Below are 18,157 nucleotides of genomic sequence, written 5' to 3'. Positions count from 1 at the left end.
AATCGAGTGCAGTGACGTCACCACCATCAGACCAGTTGCACATGCTTACAGCAAGCATGTGCAACTGGTCTGATGGTGTGACAAAACAAAACAAAACAAAACGAAAAACAGTTAAAATGTTCTAATTAGGGTAGTTTGTTCTTAATTTGACAATAAACATATATTGATTGGGTATTATCATTTAGCCTTGACGCTTTTGTTTACCTGACAGGTACAGCATTGTGTCAAACAATTTGATAGAGGAGGAGCGCCTGAAGATCTGCAACCTGGATCTCCATAACGGTCACACTTCTTCCGACGTCCACAAGGCGTGTGACACAGAACCAGGTGAAACAGACGGCAGGAGGAGAAGGAGGAGGCGGTCAGGAGCCTCCGCTGCTGTCCCCGGCACACGGGCACAAGGAGGGATGAACAACTTCAACGGGAGGGTTCTGACAAGGGGCTCCAGCCAGGTACGGAGTCGCTTTGTAAAGAAGAACGGCCAGTGTAATGTTGTTTTCACTAACATGGAGGAGAAGAGGCAGCGCTACCTAGCAGACATCTTTACCACCTGTGTGGATATCCGTTGGAGATACCTGCTGTTTATATTCTGCACGAGCTTCATAATCTCCTGGCTTTTTTTTGGCATCATTTTCTACAGCGTCTCGCTCTCCCATGGGGACTTTGAGGAACACCTCATGGTGAAGGGTGAAGGGTTAGTAGTCGGTGAGTTGTATTCAACCGACTCTGGCCACACCACAGGAGGACCGACCAAAAAAATGCCTTGCATCCTGCATGTCCAGGGATTTGTTGGTGCCCTTTTGTTTTCCATGGAAACACAGACTACCATCGGCTACGGTTGGCGCTGCGTTACCGAAGAGTGTCCCGTGGCTGTCATCACAGTGGTTGTCCAGTCCATTGTGGGCTGCATCATTGACTCCTTCATGATTGGCACCATTATGGCTAAAATGGCACGACCAAAGAAGAGAAACCAGACACTCATGTTCTCCAAAAATGCTGTGATTGCCCTTCGAGATGGCAAGCTGTGTCTCATGTGGAGGGTGGGGAACCTCCGTAAGAGCCACATCGTGGAGGCTCACGTCCGGGCGCAACTCATTCGATCCTATGTCACGGCAGAAAGTGAATTCATCCCATTGGAGCAGACCGATCTCAGTGTGGGTTACGACGAGGGCACGGACAGGTTGTTTCTAGTGTCCCCGCTGGTCATAGTCCATGAGATAGACAAAGACAGCCCTTTATACACTACAAGCCGAGCAGATCTGGAGTCAGATGAATTTGAGATTGTCGTCATCCTGGAGGGAATGGTGGAGGCCACTGCCATGACCACTCAGTTCCGTAGCTCCTACCTTTCCAGAGAAATCTTCTGGGGTCACAGATTTGAGCCTGTCATCTACGAGGACCGCAACTGCTACAAAGTCGACTACGCACGTTTCCACAAGACTTACGAGGTGCCGTCAACACCTCACCTCAGCGCCAAAGAACTCGATGAAAACGGGAGAACGATGAGTCGAGCCTCCTCTGTGGCTTCTCCCACCTCTGCTTGCATGTCTTCAACAAGCTTAATCCCTCGTTCGGTCAGCACTTTTTGCTACGAGAACGAAGTAGCATTGAGCTGCGGAGAAGAAGATGAGGAAGACATCTTTGACTCGGCACAAATTGTAGGCAAGGATAGAACACAGGAGAGAAGGACTTCTGTAGACTTACAGAATATGTTTAAGGACACTGCCACCATGACATCTGGGAGTCACAATGTCTTGTGTGTTCTGGACATGGACAATAACCAGATGGAGTTTGATATCCTACAGACCGCCATTCCACTTGATCCGGTGACCTATAAAAACGAGCCAGAGATATGAAGAGCTTAATGAGGAAACACATTTAACTCATTAGCTGCCATTGACGATGCTCGATGTCCAATCCATTTTGACTGGGATGCCTAGCAGCAATCGTCAATGGAATTGAATGAGTTAACGGTGGGACCGCTTATCCATTTTGTAGAAACAATTGCTAATAATCTGCCTTTTAATTATTCAATCGGTTTCAGAAATGGCTCATATGAAAGCCAAGACCCTCCCAAATGATGTTGAATGTACAAAAATATGTTTGCTTCACTGAAAAAAGATTTATCATTTAATGAAGACTTAAAGGTCAAATTTTTGCAAGACAAACGTTTTGTCGCCTACAGAAAGTAGTGTGGAAATTGAACTAAAAATGTACTTCAAATACAACAGTATGTTACATAACATAAGCAAATTAAGTAGTGGTGCTGTGAAATCCAAATTTAATATTTTGTATAACTTCCATGAGCTTGAAAGACTGCATTCATGTGGTTCGGCAAGGATTCATACAATTTATTGATGAAGTCATCAGAAACGTCAAAGAAAGCAGTCTTACACGCCTCCCAGAGTTCATCAACATTCTTGGGTTTCGTCTTCCATGCTTCCTCTTTCATCCTACCCCAGACATGCTCAATGATGTTCATGTCTGGTGACTGGGCTGGACAGTCCTGGAGGATCTTGATTGAAGTATGCGATGGAGCACCATCCTGCTGCAGAACTTGTCCCTTTTTATGGTTAGGAATGTAAGAGGCAACTAAGATTTGTTGATATTTCAGACTATTTATGTTGCCTTCCACCCTGCAGATCTCTCGCACACCCCCATACTGGATATAACCCCAGACCATGGTTTTGTCATCACCAAACTTCACTGTTTTGTGGCAAAAGGTGGATTTTTCAGATGAATCTTCCATTGAATTACACCACAGTTCTCGCAAATATTGCAGGAGACCTACTGGAGCCCGCATGGATCTGAGATTCACTCAGGAAACAGTGAAGTTTGATGGTGAGCCATATGAGCCATTTCTGAAACCAATTGAATACTTAAAAGTCAGATTACTCACAATTGTTTCTACAAAATGGATAAGCGACAAAACTTTTGTCAGAGACTATATGTAATACTCAAGAAAGTTACTTTGAAATAATAGCAGACCATATTTTTGACACAAATCCATGCAAAATATATGGCACACAAAATGCTTAATAATGAAAGTAGATCCTATTTAGTTTTCCGCCCTCAGCTGCCTTCGCCCCGCCCACTAAAAATCTCCAAACAGAAGTTGATGTCACAACCAGAGGGAGCTGCAGAATTTTTTCAGTATGCTACTAGCATGTAACACATAGGTTTTCTATTCTGTTGTCGCTGTATGACCATTCTGTCATTTGTCGAATAGGCCGAGCTACTAGCACAGCACTTGAAAGTTAGGCACGATCGTCAGTTCTGGCTGTGACATAACCAGAATTGCCGAAAAAGAACGTGGGCATTCCGTATTCTTCTTTTGCAAGGAATAACTATGAAATGATAAAATACAGAAAGATTTGAGTGTCAAATTCCTTTCTAGATTAAAACCTACACAGATTCTGTCATTTTGATGTTTTAAAGTGCTCTGTATTTCATCGCATCTTGAGGGCACTTTCAAACTAGAGCAAGAGGACCAGGGTCCGGTTGGAGAGCTACGTTGCAGCAACACTTGCAAATGAGTTGTTGAAGAGGTTCAGCATTCACACTGTGCCATCCAAACTTTCTGAGTAGCATCACATGGACGAAAGGTGCACTTATTGATTGGACAAACAGAAGAGGAAGGGAGGGAGCGGGTAACGTCACAGCGTGGTGCTGTGACACCACGTAATGTAGCATAGCATAGCAAGTTGCCACTCTGCGAGCGGCGGGGTTTACTCCCTACTGACTCAATGCCGAGTGAACTGGAGTATATAAAAAATGCACAAAGGAAAATTAAAAGGGAGCTGCGTGGTACCCTGTGTTTTCAGTAATGCGTTAGTAACGCGTTACTGTAATCTGATTACTTTTTTCAGTAACGAGTAATCTAACGCATGCATTTTTCTACACCAGTAATCTGATTAAAGTTAGTTTCCTTAGTGTCTCTGCGTTTCCATTTTTTCATTGCCTCATAACAATGTAAAATGAAGATTATTGTAGTCATGTACGAAGTGCATTTTGAATAGAAAATGCTAAAATAAAAGGTTCCCGGTACGTGTTTCCATGACAACCTCTTAGCTATTTTCTGTTTTGGTCTCGTGTCACATGTGTTGTGGGACTGAAGGCGTGGGCCAGGCGGGTGGACATTGGAGCCGAGTGTTGACACGTTGCGAGGGAATGTTGATCTGTGGATATCCATGAATGAAGGTGAGTATTTTTCCTTCATTCTGGAGGGTATCAGCAAAAGGTTGGACTTCCTACATGTGCGGCTGTTTGGTAGCTTTGCCGTAGGAACGACGGGCAGTCATCACTCCAAGTTGGCAAGCTTTGTTTACATCATATGCGTGTTGCACATTAATGCCGTGAGGTGATGTGTTCGTTTAGCATCTGTGGGATGTGTTGTAAGTCCGATTGAGTGTAAAGTGCTTAGTTGCCGCCACGTTTTGTGGCCAAATTGACCGCGTGTGTGTTGACAGGAGTACTTCCGGGTTGTGGACGCGCATCCGCGCCCGCCACCACCTTTGCAATTTTGTGCAGTCGGTTTGCATTGTTTTACATTGGCACTGATATGCTGTTAACCATAAACCGAAATTCAGAAGTTTTGACATTAGGCTTAATCTTAGAGTTAGCGGGGTTTAATTGGTCGGTGGAGTTGATTTCAACAAATTCCAAGCAGTTTGTCAGATATTTCTTAGTTTTAGGGCTCCAGAGTGGCTAAGCTAGCGTGAAATTCTGATATTCCCCTTTAAATTCAATCATCGGAAAATCAATTACATGTGATGACATTTTTCTGTTGTCATTCTTATGTTGAGGCGGCAAAGGGAGAAAAATGGGTAAAAAGTAACTGACAGATTACTTTTAAAGTAACTTAGTTACTTTGATAATAAAAAAATCAGTAAAGTAACTAGATTTCTTTTTTAAAGCGTAATCAGTAATTAAATTACTTTTTCAAGTAATCAGTGACAACACTGGTGGTACCCCAAGTCACACAGGCGCTCTCACTTTCATGACGTTTTGGACTGTCAAATTGTCACCACTTCCAGGAGAGCGAGACTCATGAGCGACTACTCCGAGAGGCTCCGCCTATTTATGCCACAGTCACTCTCACACAGTATGTTCAGCAACAGTATGCAAAACACAACCGCCACAGTAGAACCTAATTCTATGTATCAAATGCAACGCCCTAGTGCGGCACAACAACATTTGACCATGGCTAATGGTCTGTCATCTTGCCATTGCTGATTTTGAATAGCAAGCGCGTTGTTCCAAGGATGCCCTGAGTGTACCGTCGCAGCTCCATGCTGTGACGCTGCAGAAAAAGTAGCAAAAGCGTACCCTAATCCGGATGCATTCAGAAGCGAAAGCAAGCTGCGCTTCAAGCGGACCGAGACCCTCGATTTTTGAGCGGACAGGAGTTTGTTTGATTGGTCCAAACTAGAGTTCGGATGCGCGTTCACATTCACAAAACGAAGCGGATTATTTGAGAAAAAGAACTGTTGTCCGTTTCAAATAGACCAAACAGTGCCAGTGTGAAAGCGCCCTTAATGTCTCTTCTGTTCGGTTTGAAAAATATTTTTTTCTCATTGTGTCCAGTTAAGGATTGGAAAGAGTGACATTTAACAAAAATATTTCCTGAGTCATAAAGATTCTCAATAAGGAAGACAGTGGAAGCTCTTAAGTGAAGTCCAAATTGTTCGAATTTAAAAAAAACGTCCATGATCTCAAGTCTTTGTACAACATAAGAAAAGGGAAGATGTTAAGAGTCAAGTTTCTTGAAATGTGCAATACATACTGTTGGATTTAAAAACGTATACAATTTTAATTGTTTGTTTGTTTAACCCTTTGTACAAAGATGTTTTGGTTTTATTTTATTTTGAAGTTTATTTATTTATTCATTCATTCATTCATTTAACAACTTGGAAACTTGCCAGTGGTAAAATACCATACAAATGTATTTTACACTCCAAAAATTCTCACTAACTCTTGCTGTCAAATACAGCGGAGTATGAGGGCCACACAAAGAAAGACAAAAAATAGGCCGATGAGAATAAAGTCGTAATATAAAAGACAAAAAATTGGCCGATGAGAATGAAGTCGTAATATTCTGATGATTAAAGTTGTAATGCTATGTAACGTTCTGTAAAATTAAAAGAATTAAGACTGACTATTGCGTACCTTAGAAGGTTGGCCAACCATGTTTTTGAATAATATCAAGGGCTAAACAATTATAAGCATATTTTCGTTATTTTTTTTAACGCAACCCTTCCAGATTCTTTGTTTAACCCATAGCAACGCCCTTGACAACGAAAATGCTTTTCTTCGGCAATCTGCGGAAATCTTCGGAAATGACGTCACACCTAGAAGTGCGAGAGAAATCCGCCATAGAACAGTATTGTTTGTTGCATTGTTTCTCGGTAAGATGCCATGGCGGTGTGTGGGGATGTTTTGTTCTCACTCTAGCGAAAAGTTGTTTGAGTGGCCAAAGGATAGCAGGGCACGTAAATGGACATCTTTCGTTCTTACGAAGCGAATGAGTTTCGCGCCATCATCAAGTAGTGTTCTCTTCTACAAACACTTTGAAGATGCCTGCTTCCTTAACCGGTCTGCTTATGATCAAGGATTTGCCAAAAAGTAAGTGTAATTTTTGGATAGATGACTGATGACTTTGTCAAAGCAGAGCTGCCAACTCTTGTGGAATGTACAGTAGAAGCTAGCGACGTTAGCCGAAAGCCAACTCGTGGCAATAGTCGTGACATAGTTGTTGTTGTGTTCGCTAGGTTAAGCGTGTTTAAATTGTGTGTCATCTACAATCTTCTCCGAATGGGTTAATCCACTGTCAATCGGGAAAGGGGTGTGGATGTGCATATAAGCGGGTCGGCGTCGCGGTAATTCACGGTCACGTTGCCGTAAGAGACACACACCGCCGGTGAGTTTGTGCACATTTATTTGTATTTGTATTATGTATTTCCACCTTCATGCTTCAAGCATTGCATTGCATTTGTATGGTTCGGCGTTTGATCACTTGATAGCCTTCTAGTTTGTGTTGTACGAGAGCCGCTAACAGGTGACAACTAGCGTGTTGGCATTGAGTCAATCTCGCAGCGAATCAGCGGGCGGCTCAAGTCACGCAGTGAATCATGGAAAATGTAGTCTCGGGAAAACACTGAAGTTGTGCTTTGTAATCTTTTCGCTTGTGTGAAAAAACTACATTTCCTCACGCCATTAGACGCTACTTCCTGCCGAGAGCCCCAAGCTGTGTTTGTACTGTTAGCTCCATGTGTTAATAAAGAAACAAAGTTGTCAGCACGTTGTGTGTTCGATACCTTTGTCAACAAAAAGCTCATAACAAGACACTATGCACGATCCGTTTAAGAGACGCTGGGACTGGAAGTAGTAGCAGCTGGTAGTACGAGGCGAGGCGGAGATGAGCGAGAAGCAAAACTTCGCGGTCGAATGTGGCGCCAGTCCGCTATTATTTTGTTCTCTTATTGTTGCCACAATAAAGTGGAGAAAGCCATCAACGACTCATCTCCTTCTTTCCCCCCAACGTTTTTATATTATTATTTTATATGCACGAGAGCTGCCAGATCTGCCAAAATGAACATGAAGTCTGATTATTATTTTTTTTAACAATGTCATCAGATAGACAAAAACATAAAATTATGTGCAAATGTCTGCATCTTCAAATCATGAAAATAATAACAGCCTATATCTTACCAATCTTGTAATCTCGATCGGTCTTGTCTCCATTCCATGTCAGGTAGTCTAGGCACATTGTTTACATCCTGATTAGCGTCTGGCTAATACATGTTAGGTCCAACATAAAATTCCAACCTCCTCTTCTTCCTCCAAATCTTCAAAAACATGGATCTCCTCCCTTGCGCTCGATTTATTGCTTATATCGCTGTTTGAATCATTGTTTGAAGGGCTTTGTATGGCGGCCGTATGTATGGAGCACTGCCATCGCTGTTCTCGGTGTGACGTATCACTTCCGGGTTCGTCCCCTTTCAGGCTCGAACTTCGGAAACGCGATTATTTTGTCAAATATACAACATATAAATTATTTTTTCATGCTTTATTTGTTGGACAATGTTTAATTACTTTAATTGTGACCCTATTTGGCATGTTATGAAATTACTTCACATTTCTGCTTTAACATACTTTAAGTCATATGTATGAATGCAGCAGGACTAAAACATCATATTACAAGATTAAAGTCGTACTTAATATTACAAGATTAAAGTCGTAATATTACGTAAAGTTATGTAACATTAGATGATTACAGTACACAATGCCAGCCAGTTCAAATGGATTTGATGTCTATCACTGTCATTGGCAGTCAATGAGTGAAGAGTATTACAATCTTTGCCAATCATAATTTAGACGACTTTATTCTCGTTGGCCTATTTTTTCTTTTTCTTTGTGTGGCTCCAATATTCCATCGTATTCAAAGACTCCTAGGTCTTGTTTTTCAAGTACTACCGTACGAGTCCATGCAATGTTGATTAGAATAGGTAACATGATCTGTGCTTTACTGAGAATAAAGACTGCTTTTTGTGACATTATTACATGGATAGCTTACATAGCAACCATAATAAACTGGTGCATGGGCAATCTTTATTTTTTTATTTTCAAGCTTTAAATTAGAGTATTTCCCCCAACACCTATTTCTATGAGGTAAGATGAAGGGAAATTATCCATGCAAGTGTCATTTTACTGAAATAATTAACTTCCTTTGCTTCAACATCTCCTTGCACTGTATCTTTTCCATATTACCGCCTGAAAATTGCAATCTATTCTTTGATTTAAACAAAAAATGTATATTTCTTTTGATAACAAGCACTTTAATGTTCGATGTTTACACTTCGATGCTATAAATAAATGTGTATCCCATTGCTGTTGCCGTCTGTGTCACTAGATGTCACTGCAGGAATTTACAGTGCAGCGGCCCACTAGAGCCAAAAGGCTGTGCCCTTGATAAACAGGCCCAGAATTGTCAACAGCCCGTTTTTTCCTCTTAAATGTTTAAATACTGTACACAAACATAAACTGCAGACATTTAACTCATTGACTGCCATTGATGGCGATACATATCCAATCCATTTTGACTGGGAGGGAATCATTTAGGTTTTCGGGCCACTCTATGCATTTTAAGGGGATTCACATCATCAGAAAAAATAACTGTCAAAAAAACCTGTTATGATTTGGATGAAAGGACATCACCAAATTTTGCATGTCTTGCATAGGCCTCATATTATGTTTGAAATTCTAACCATGTTATCCTTGTAACTTAAAAGTATAATGCAATTAATTTTACACCAAAAAGTCCTCAAATTCCATTCACATTTAGACAAAAGTGGACTATCATTCAACCATTTTGATGAATACAAAATTCTTCCAATAAGAAAAAATATAAATAAATAAATAAAAACATTCAAACAAACTTAGAAAAAGAGGTATGTAAGTGTGTCAGGAAAAACCCTCATGATTTTTTTTTTTCTGAAGATGCAAATCAACATCTGTGCACAGCCAGATGAGGCAATGCTAGAAATCACATCTAAAGCATACTGCATCATGTGTCTTGCGTGAATGGCATGGACATGCATGACTGATGATGTAATGCTGTTGATTGAAATATGCTTGTAAACAACACTGTTGTAAATACTGTCACATTTATCAAAAGGAGATAAAAGCTCCACGATGTGGAAATGTGAATAAGTGTGAGGATCCCATTTTGTCAATGCAATGACAACAATTCCCCACATAGTGTGCACACACACCAGATACATCTGATTTTTTTTTTCCAGGGGGTGCAGATGAGAGCAGTTAGAGTCTTGTCTTGTGACCCACACATCAAGGCAAAGGCTCTAGGCCTACAACCTACCAGTCACTCATCTGGCGTTACCACTATATTAAATACTAATCTAATGCAATGCGAATACGGGACACAAAATGATTATCGACTTGCAATTTTAGATGAACACTAGATCTGTTAAAGATGTACTGAGAAAGATGAGTAGTTTTGGGATTACTCCGGAAAATCACATAAACTACCTCCTTTACGGAGCCCTGAACCATTTAACCGTTAGAGGGCACTCATCTAACTCAGTAGCTACCACTGAAAAATAAGGATTAACGTCAAATTCCTCCCATTTTAAATGAATTGGACGTCTATCACCGTTAATGGCATGCACTGAGTTATACTCTATGAAAAAAAGTCAACTTTAGACTAGTGTCACTTGGGGCAGTAACATGAGTGTGCGTATTTCTGTTTTTATTTATTTGAATCAATTTAGCTTTTATTAACATTGTATTACTTTATAAAGGTATTATAACGATATGGAAAAATCATGTAAAAAGTACAATAATTATTAATAATTTAAAAGATAATAATCTAATGATTTGTAAAATATTATTATTTTTAATGATAAAAAAAGTCACTATAAAAGGTTTAAGGCAGGGGTGCCCAAGTCCGGTCCTCGAGAGTTCCTATCCAGTTTGTTTTCCATGTCTCCCTCCTTTAACACACCTTAATGAAATAATCAGCTTATCAGCGAGCTTTTTTTAAGAACTCTTTTAAGTTTTTTTCATAAGCAGCGTTTGACTTTTGTGGCCGGGGGGGAGGGGGCAAAACATGTTGATGACCCCAAAACGCAGTGTCAGTAAAAAAAGATTAACTTACAAGATATATGCTCGAATAGTAGCTTAGTTCATGCTCGTACATACTGACATCCCAGCTGTGTGTGCGTGCGCGTTTTTCTGTCTTACGTAGTGGAGAAGTAGACGCCGCATCCTTTTTGACTGAATATTCCAGCCAGAATCTGTCCTCAGGTGGTTTTGGCTAAGCAAAGCAAATGGCCATTTCTAAAGTGCTAGTCACATGATGTGTATGAAAAATAAGTTTGACCCATTATAATTAATTTTTTTGTTCATTTCATTCATTTTTGTTTAAATGCATATATATGAAAGTCAATTATATGCAATGAAATTTTCGGCCACCGCGGGGGGCTATGCACCCCCACCCCCCTTAATCTCCGTGTATGTTTTTTTTTTTTTTAAAGACCCAAAATACTAACTTGTCCTATAATGGTTCAAAGGACCACTGATTATGAAACGGTTGAAGTCCTTTTGACTTTTTTAGTGTTCTCATAGGCCACAAAACAACACTCACTTGTGTAGTGAACATTTCTGAATTACTTGAGAAGTGTGTCAAGATATAGAGCAGTCAACTGTAAATTCAGAGTGCTGTCCATTAGAGTGGTGCTTCAAACATGCAGTTTGCTCCTGCAATGCACATTTTTGGCCAGCAGATTGCAATCAAATGGCAACATTTAGGAATTAGCCATTTGGGTCCTTCTTCCAACCATACGTGAGCAATGCATGCAAGACAATTGAAAACAGCATGACATATTTTCAACACAGAATACAGACAACACAATTTGTTCTAAATTCCATACAGACTGTTTCCGAGGTACTTCTGCTTTACTTCCTTATGTCTGCTCGCAACTTCTGTTTTAGAATTTCTTCATCTAAAACAACAGTGGAGTTGGAATAACATTGCTCATCAAAATCCCATGAAAAAGACAACTGGGAAATACTGCATCCCTCTGCCATCATCACAACAGGGGAGGACAAAATGTTCATGAAGGTTCATGATGTGGAACCAAGCTTGTGCCACCACAAAGACCGAGTTTTTTGTAGCCACGGTTGCCCCTATGTTATGGAAGGTATGTTCTTCCTATCCCTGCATTTTCAGGTGTCCGGTGGGTGTTCAAAAAATACTAAAGCTAAAATCTTGCGCATGAAACGACTTGTTGCCTTTGATATTGTTATTATGATGATGATTGCAATTATGATGACGTTTAATATTATTTACTACAACTAGTGTATCTGCTCCTAGCCTGTTGCTAATCAGTACGTGTAGCATGGCATAATCAAATCAACACATAAATACAAGTGTTAGAAGTTTTTTGTTCGTTTGTTTACGGGTGGAAAACGCTGATAGGCAAGGGAAGATAAGTTGATGCGCCTCACTTACGTACGTTGATGGACACATATTGAGACTACGCTGTTCTACCAGGGAGCGGCCGAGAGGCTGGGGCTGGAGGCGGCGATTCGCATCGCGGCGGACCGTCAGCTCTCTACCGAGATACGACTACAAGCATTTTAACTTAAGCAACTTTCAGGAGGAGGACAGCAAGAGAAAGCCCGTCTGTAGGCCGTCGAGGGTCTGTGTAATGTTGTGTCAAAGTGTGGGGAGGCGCTCTTAAGCTCTTATCACATTCTCGTATGCTATTTTTCTAATAATTTTAAAAACTGGGGATTTATTGACCTGTTTTGCACATGACCAATCGTTTTGAATAAAACAAAACATGGACTCATGTTATCCAAATGTTTTATTGCGATCAATATCTGCAATAAAAAAGAATTACATACTATTTTTGTTTATATGTACATACCTTGTAGTATATTCTTGTAACAACAAAATCCGTGTTAGCCCTTCTGCATTTGGCAAATGTAATATAATTTGTAATTTCACCTCATTTTGGTCACTGAAGTGGCCAGCATATCAATCTATACCTCACGTCAACAGAACCTAACAGGTTGTTATAATTTTGTCCACGAATGATCAGCGAAGTGATAAGAACAATCATACAATCTCATCTACGTCTCATCTACTTCGTGCTGAATCCCTTTTTGGAGATTCCATGGGTTCCTCTGGGTTGATTTTGCAGTTTTAACTTTCTCAGCACACTGCTTACTTAAACCGCAATTCATGTTGATATGTAAGCTACTGTGCTGTTTTTGTTTACACTGATTAGCTTTAGGGTGCACCACTACTTTTTGCGCCTAACATTTATGGCAGGTCACTTTAATGTCGATTAAAAAATAAAGTGAGTAGGGGTAGAGCTTCATAATTGTTGTCTAATTTTACGCAAAATAATTAAATATTCATTGCAGTGTATCGTGCCATTTCAATATCGTGATATAAAATGACCCATATCGTGATAGATTTTTTTTCCCATTTCGCTGTTCCATTGGTGAGCAATAATGTTCAAATAATTCAAATCCAAATCTAATGACATTGCTTTGGCATCGGTTATGCTCTCTAGTTAAATCCAGAACGTTCCCAATCAGTGAATTTTTCTCAATTTCCATCCGGATCGTAACGAAATGAGCATCTTCCTCTTCCAAAATGCTTTGACCTGTTTTGATCGTGCACCACGACAAACTGATGCTGTTCCCATGCACCGGCACCAAGTTGGACATTTGAGTCTCATGAGGACAGGAAGCGCATATCTGCCGGTGACAAACATGAAAGGAGAGAAACAAGGGAGGAAGGGGCAAACTGTGTAGGAACCAGCCTGGAGGCTATCGGCTTTTCATTAACGGGTCAGCGAGTGAATGAGAGTCATGGGTGGAATAGTTAAATAGGAGGCGCTATGCTAGGTCACACCGGTTATTAGGGTGATTCGGGGGCTCCAATGGGTTATGTATTGTGCATTGTCTATGAAGTGAGTAGCAGAGGCCCAACAGTAAGTCTTTGTGTCAGACATTTTACTGCGTGTTAGCATGCTAATTACGGGATATTTGTCTGTGTCCATGAGTGTATGTTTTCCATACCCGGGGAAGTGCACCGTTTTTCTCCTGGGATTTGCACTACTCTTTCACTGACTCTTCCAAGGTCACACCGTCGTCTTTTTTTTTAAATTCACGTCCAAATGTATTGGAAAAATTCAGTTTTTCTGATGTTGTTGTATACCAAAATAATTCGGGTTCTGAGATTTCACGTCCAAGTTAGGGCTGTCAAAATTATCGCGTGGCGGTAATTCATTTTTTTTAACTAATCATGTTAAAATATTTGACGCATTTCACGCACATGCCCCGCTCAAACAGATTAAAATGACAGCACAGTGTCATGTCCACTTGTTACTTGTGTTTTTTGGTGTTTTGTCGCCCTCTGCTGCCGCTTGGGTGCGACTGATTTTATGGGTTTCAGCACCATGACCACTGTGTAATTATTGACATCATCAATGGTGAGCTAGTAGTTTATTTTTTGATTGAAAATTTTACAAATTTTATTAAAACGAAAACATTAAACTGCATGTGACACGAAAAAGCATGTTTATTTCATAATACACGCGGTATTTTATGCTCCTGAATGATATGGACCGCTTGGATGTGTGCGGAAGTGATCGCTATATTTATTTAGTTTTTTGACTCCCGCGGCATGAAAATGAGTGACTTCCGGCTTCGGTCTTGCATTGAGGAGGAGGGCGCTGTGACGTGTACGGGAGAAGGACTCCTCTTCACTATACAGCCTTCTGTTGTGTATGAGGACTAAGGATTCAGCTGATTTTTCGGATTAATACGTTTATTTTTCGCATCACGCCAGCCAAAGGGCTGCAGAAAAATCTTGCTGTATGAGGGAGAGGTGTGTGTGCCTTTTTGGAGTTTGAAAAGGTTCCCATTCACCTTGGATATTGGCCAAAACAAGCCCTACTACTGGGGGACCATTGGACTTACGAGGAAGTGAGTAAACATCTTGTTTTGTATTATGTCAAATACGAATACAGCGATTACAAAGTAAACACTACAAACTTGCTTTAAATAAAGGACTACTTATGTTTGATCATTGATAGGCATGTAAAAAGCTCTCCTCATGCACATTAGCTGCACAACAACTGCAGCCGCCCTCCACCGGGGAACAAGCTGTAAATTGCTCTCCGCCGGGCAGTTTGCCGATCCGCGAAGACAATCGACAACCCAGTCGTCATGTCAAATAATCTGAGCTTTGACATTTTGCGGCTCTCTTCGTCGCGTTTTCCTCGTTCTGAATAATTCCCCCTCAATGGGCTGTATAGTAAAACCGATGAGCCCAGTCTCCCGCTGACGTCATCCACCTGTTGGGGACGCTTGAGCCGTATAATGGTAGGCGTGGCTAACCGGCAGATTAAAAGACTAATTTCTCGTCATCTGCGCTTTGCTAAATTTTTGTATATAGTCGAATCGTCTCAAAATATGATTGTAATTCACATAATAATGCTATTTAAGACTTTTTTTCTCCTGTCGTATGCTCTTTAAGAGCGGTTTTGATATAAAATTTCTATAACTTGTACTAACATTTACCTTTTAAGAACTACAAGTCTTTCTATCCATGGATAGCTTTAACAGAATGTTAATAATGTCAATGCCGTCTTGTTGATTTATTGTTATAATAAACAAATACAGTACTTATGTACAGTATGTTGAATGTATATATCCGTCTTGTGTCTCATCTTTCCATTTCAACAATAATTTACAGAAAAATATGGCATATTTTATAGATGGTTTGAATTGCGATTAATTACGATTAATTCATTTTTAAGCTGTGATTAACCCGATTAAAAATTTTAATCGTTTGACAGTCCTAGTCCAAGTGTTTGTATCTCATCTTTATTTTAACCTGCACCTACACTTACACCAAGCTACACTTTTGATTTAATACAAAATGCCCAACATTGCAGCATTTGCATTCCCTGAAATCCCACAGAGTCTGTCACTGCTCAGCTCTGATCCGTTGCAGACCACCTGCATGCGGGCCGCGTTGCCCGATGCCCACTGCATACGTCTCTCATCCCGTCTGTACACTAGCTGACACATGCAAAAAATGGAGGTGAGCACGTTCTACTTCCTGTTTGGTGTGTGCTAAACGGCAGGACTTGATCCAGCCACAGGTTGACAGACCAGAAAATAGACCAGTCTGTCTATCTGTATTTTTAGTCTGACGGACCGGAGAGGATCGACTCAAGCGGATCTGGATCGGAGCTGAACGGATGATGTGGACCACCTTGTATTGATTAAAATAGAAACTATTTGTTCTGTCGTTCAGAATGCAGCGACGCTGAGTGGACAAGGACAAAATGGAATTTGGGAGTTACTCTCTCTTGGATATAAGCTATCTGTTTTCAACTATTTTTGTCAGTCAAATTAACTCAAATTTAGTTTACATTGTTGAAATAAAAATTCTAGAAGTACAGTTAAGAGTTGGGATTCAAAAGCAAACTATGTACTAGGAGATGGTAGAGTTAACCAGTTAGCAACACAAAGTAGATGCAACTTGGTGTTGTGTTTGTTGCGGATACTAGTATTCAATGATCTCGTTAACATTTCGCATACCATCATTGTTGTTTTTAGCAGACGTTTAACTTTTCGTCTTAGTATTAGTCTTTTGAATATTAATATTTATCAGTCTTAGTCCTTTTTTTTTGTTATCTCAAAATGAGTTTGTCTTCGTCTAGTTTTTGTTGAAGAAAACTCAAGACTAATTTCGTCTGGTTTTAGTTGAGGTTTACTAAAAATGTTCCGTCTGTAAAAGTTTTTTTTTTTTAAATTACATAAAAAACAAAAAAGGTTTCCAAATATTTCGAATGAACATTGACAGATGAGCACATATTGTAGTGTCTACAAGGACTTCGCCAACTTGGTGATAATACACACTTAGCGGGAAAACGGCACATTATTTTCAATGAATTATACCAACCTGGAAGCCACTAACTGCATGTAAAAAAAGTTTTCTGAGAGTTTAAGAGGACGTTAGCTACTTCGCTTTTCCCTATCTCTCCGATGCTCTGGTTCCATACCGCCCCAACAGAACCCTCCGCTCTCAGAATGCAGGTCTACTGGTAGTTCCCAGGGTTTCTAAAAGTACTGTCGGAGCTAGAGCCTTTAGCCACCAAGCCCCTGTTTTATGGAATCAGCTTCCAGCTAATATTAAAGAAGCCAAGACAGTCTGAACATTTAAGATTAGAATAAAAACGTTCCTATTCAACAAAGCTTATGGTCAGGCTAGTTGAAGTCAGAGTAGACTCAAAGTTTAGTCTAAGCTGCACTAGAAGCTATAAAGCTGGGGGAAGTACAGCCACTGAGTTCTATCTCCTTTTTCTCACTCTACCTACCACTTATCTTACTTTATTTCTATTTTCCAATGTTAATATCTAGTTGTCTAGTCTTTTCATCACTAGTCACCTGGTGTCCCCTTTCCCCCGTCCCCTCTGGGAAGGGGCTATTTTTCAGCTGCAGCCTCCTGACTGTCCGGACCCCAAGCTGGATGGACGTCCTCGTTGCTTCCCCCGTCTCATCTGGCTAGATGGGCCTCGTCTTGTTCCTTTACTCCACCGCATTTTTTACGGACTGTAACTTCGGCTGCTAATTCCCAGTAGCGGTCCTGGGGCTTCCTGTCTATCCGTCCTGGGAGTGGATCTCTCCTGACTGTAGTACTCCCCAAGGTTTCTCGTTTTCTCCCGAAGACTCTGGAGTTTTTGGAGTTTTTCCTTGCCGACATGGAGGGTCTAAGGATGGGGGATACCCAGGACTTGAATTTATTTATTCATCTTTGTTGCTTCGTTTGCTGTTTCTGATTGTGTATCATATTGCCTCTGCAAAGCTCTTTGAGACAACTTTGTTGTGATCCAGGGCTATACAAATAAAATTGAATTGAATTTGGCTGACGACTGTTAGCGTTAGCCTAATGTGAACGCGAATGCTGTGCTAACGCTACGAGTTATATTTAGTGTATGATGATCACTCAGCACAGACCTATGAATGCCACGGCAACATTGTATATTCTCTCTGGCCATGATAAGAAAACAAATCTTACCGTGGGTGCAAGCTGGATTGACTGGAGACAACATTGGTGAGTTGGGGGGCGCAGCACGTCAGGAGTGACACAACCAGACACTGCTACGATGCAGGGCAACTACGCATAAAATGTCACACATTCTGAACATGACGGAAACTATTGCACATTTTCGTCTCGCTCTTGTCTCTTCAGATGAAAACTGTCATCCATCTCGTTACGTTTTAGTCTCCCAAAACACGTTCTTAGCTCGTTATCGTATCGTCATCATCATGAAAAAAAGTGTTCGTTGACGAAACATTTTCGTTATCGTCACCGTTGACGAAAACAACGCTTGTTATTGAACAAACACAATTTAGAGGATGACCATGAGACTGACGTTTGCGCTGTCCTATATCAATGGTTATTAAAACAATGTTTACGCCCTGTTTTAGATTTGGAGTTATCCCATGACAACTACATTTGTTTAAGTTAGGCCTGAGATAAATTAGTGTCCAGGAGTGACAAAAAAATCATTTGTCTGACTGAAGTGGAAAATCATTCAGA

General features: G+C 40.6%; 1 protein-coding gene across 2 annotated transcripts in view; it reads left to right on the top strand.

The window, feature by feature from the left end:
- The window catches only part of LOC130904351 (ATP-sensitive inward rectifier potassium channel 12-like), a 29,393-nt gene extending 12,191 nt beyond the window's left edge, over nt 1-17,202 (top strand). For both annotated transcript variants that reach the window (XM_057817061.1, XM_057817060.1), the window contains one exon: nt 212-17,202. In XM_057817061.1, coding sequence (XP_057673044.1) covers nt 408-1,856 — 1,449 coding nt within the window. In that variant the 5' untranslated portion in view covers nt 212-407 and the 3' untranslated portion in view covers nt 1,857-17,202. The remainder of the gene's footprint in view (nt 1-211) is intronic.
- Nucleotides 17,203-18,157: the final 955 nt, after the last annotated feature.

This window comes from Corythoichthys intestinalis, chromosome 16 (genome assembly GCF_030265065.1).
Source record: "Corythoichthys intestinalis isolate RoL2023-P3 chromosome 16, ASM3026506v1, whole genome shotgun sequence".
NCBI classification, from domain to species: Eukaryota; Metazoa; Chordata; class Actinopteri; order Syngnathiformes; family Syngnathidae; genus Corythoichthys; species Corythoichthys intestinalis.
Note: the sequence above shows the minus strand (reverse complement) of the source record. Positions and strands in the feature narration are given on the sequence as shown.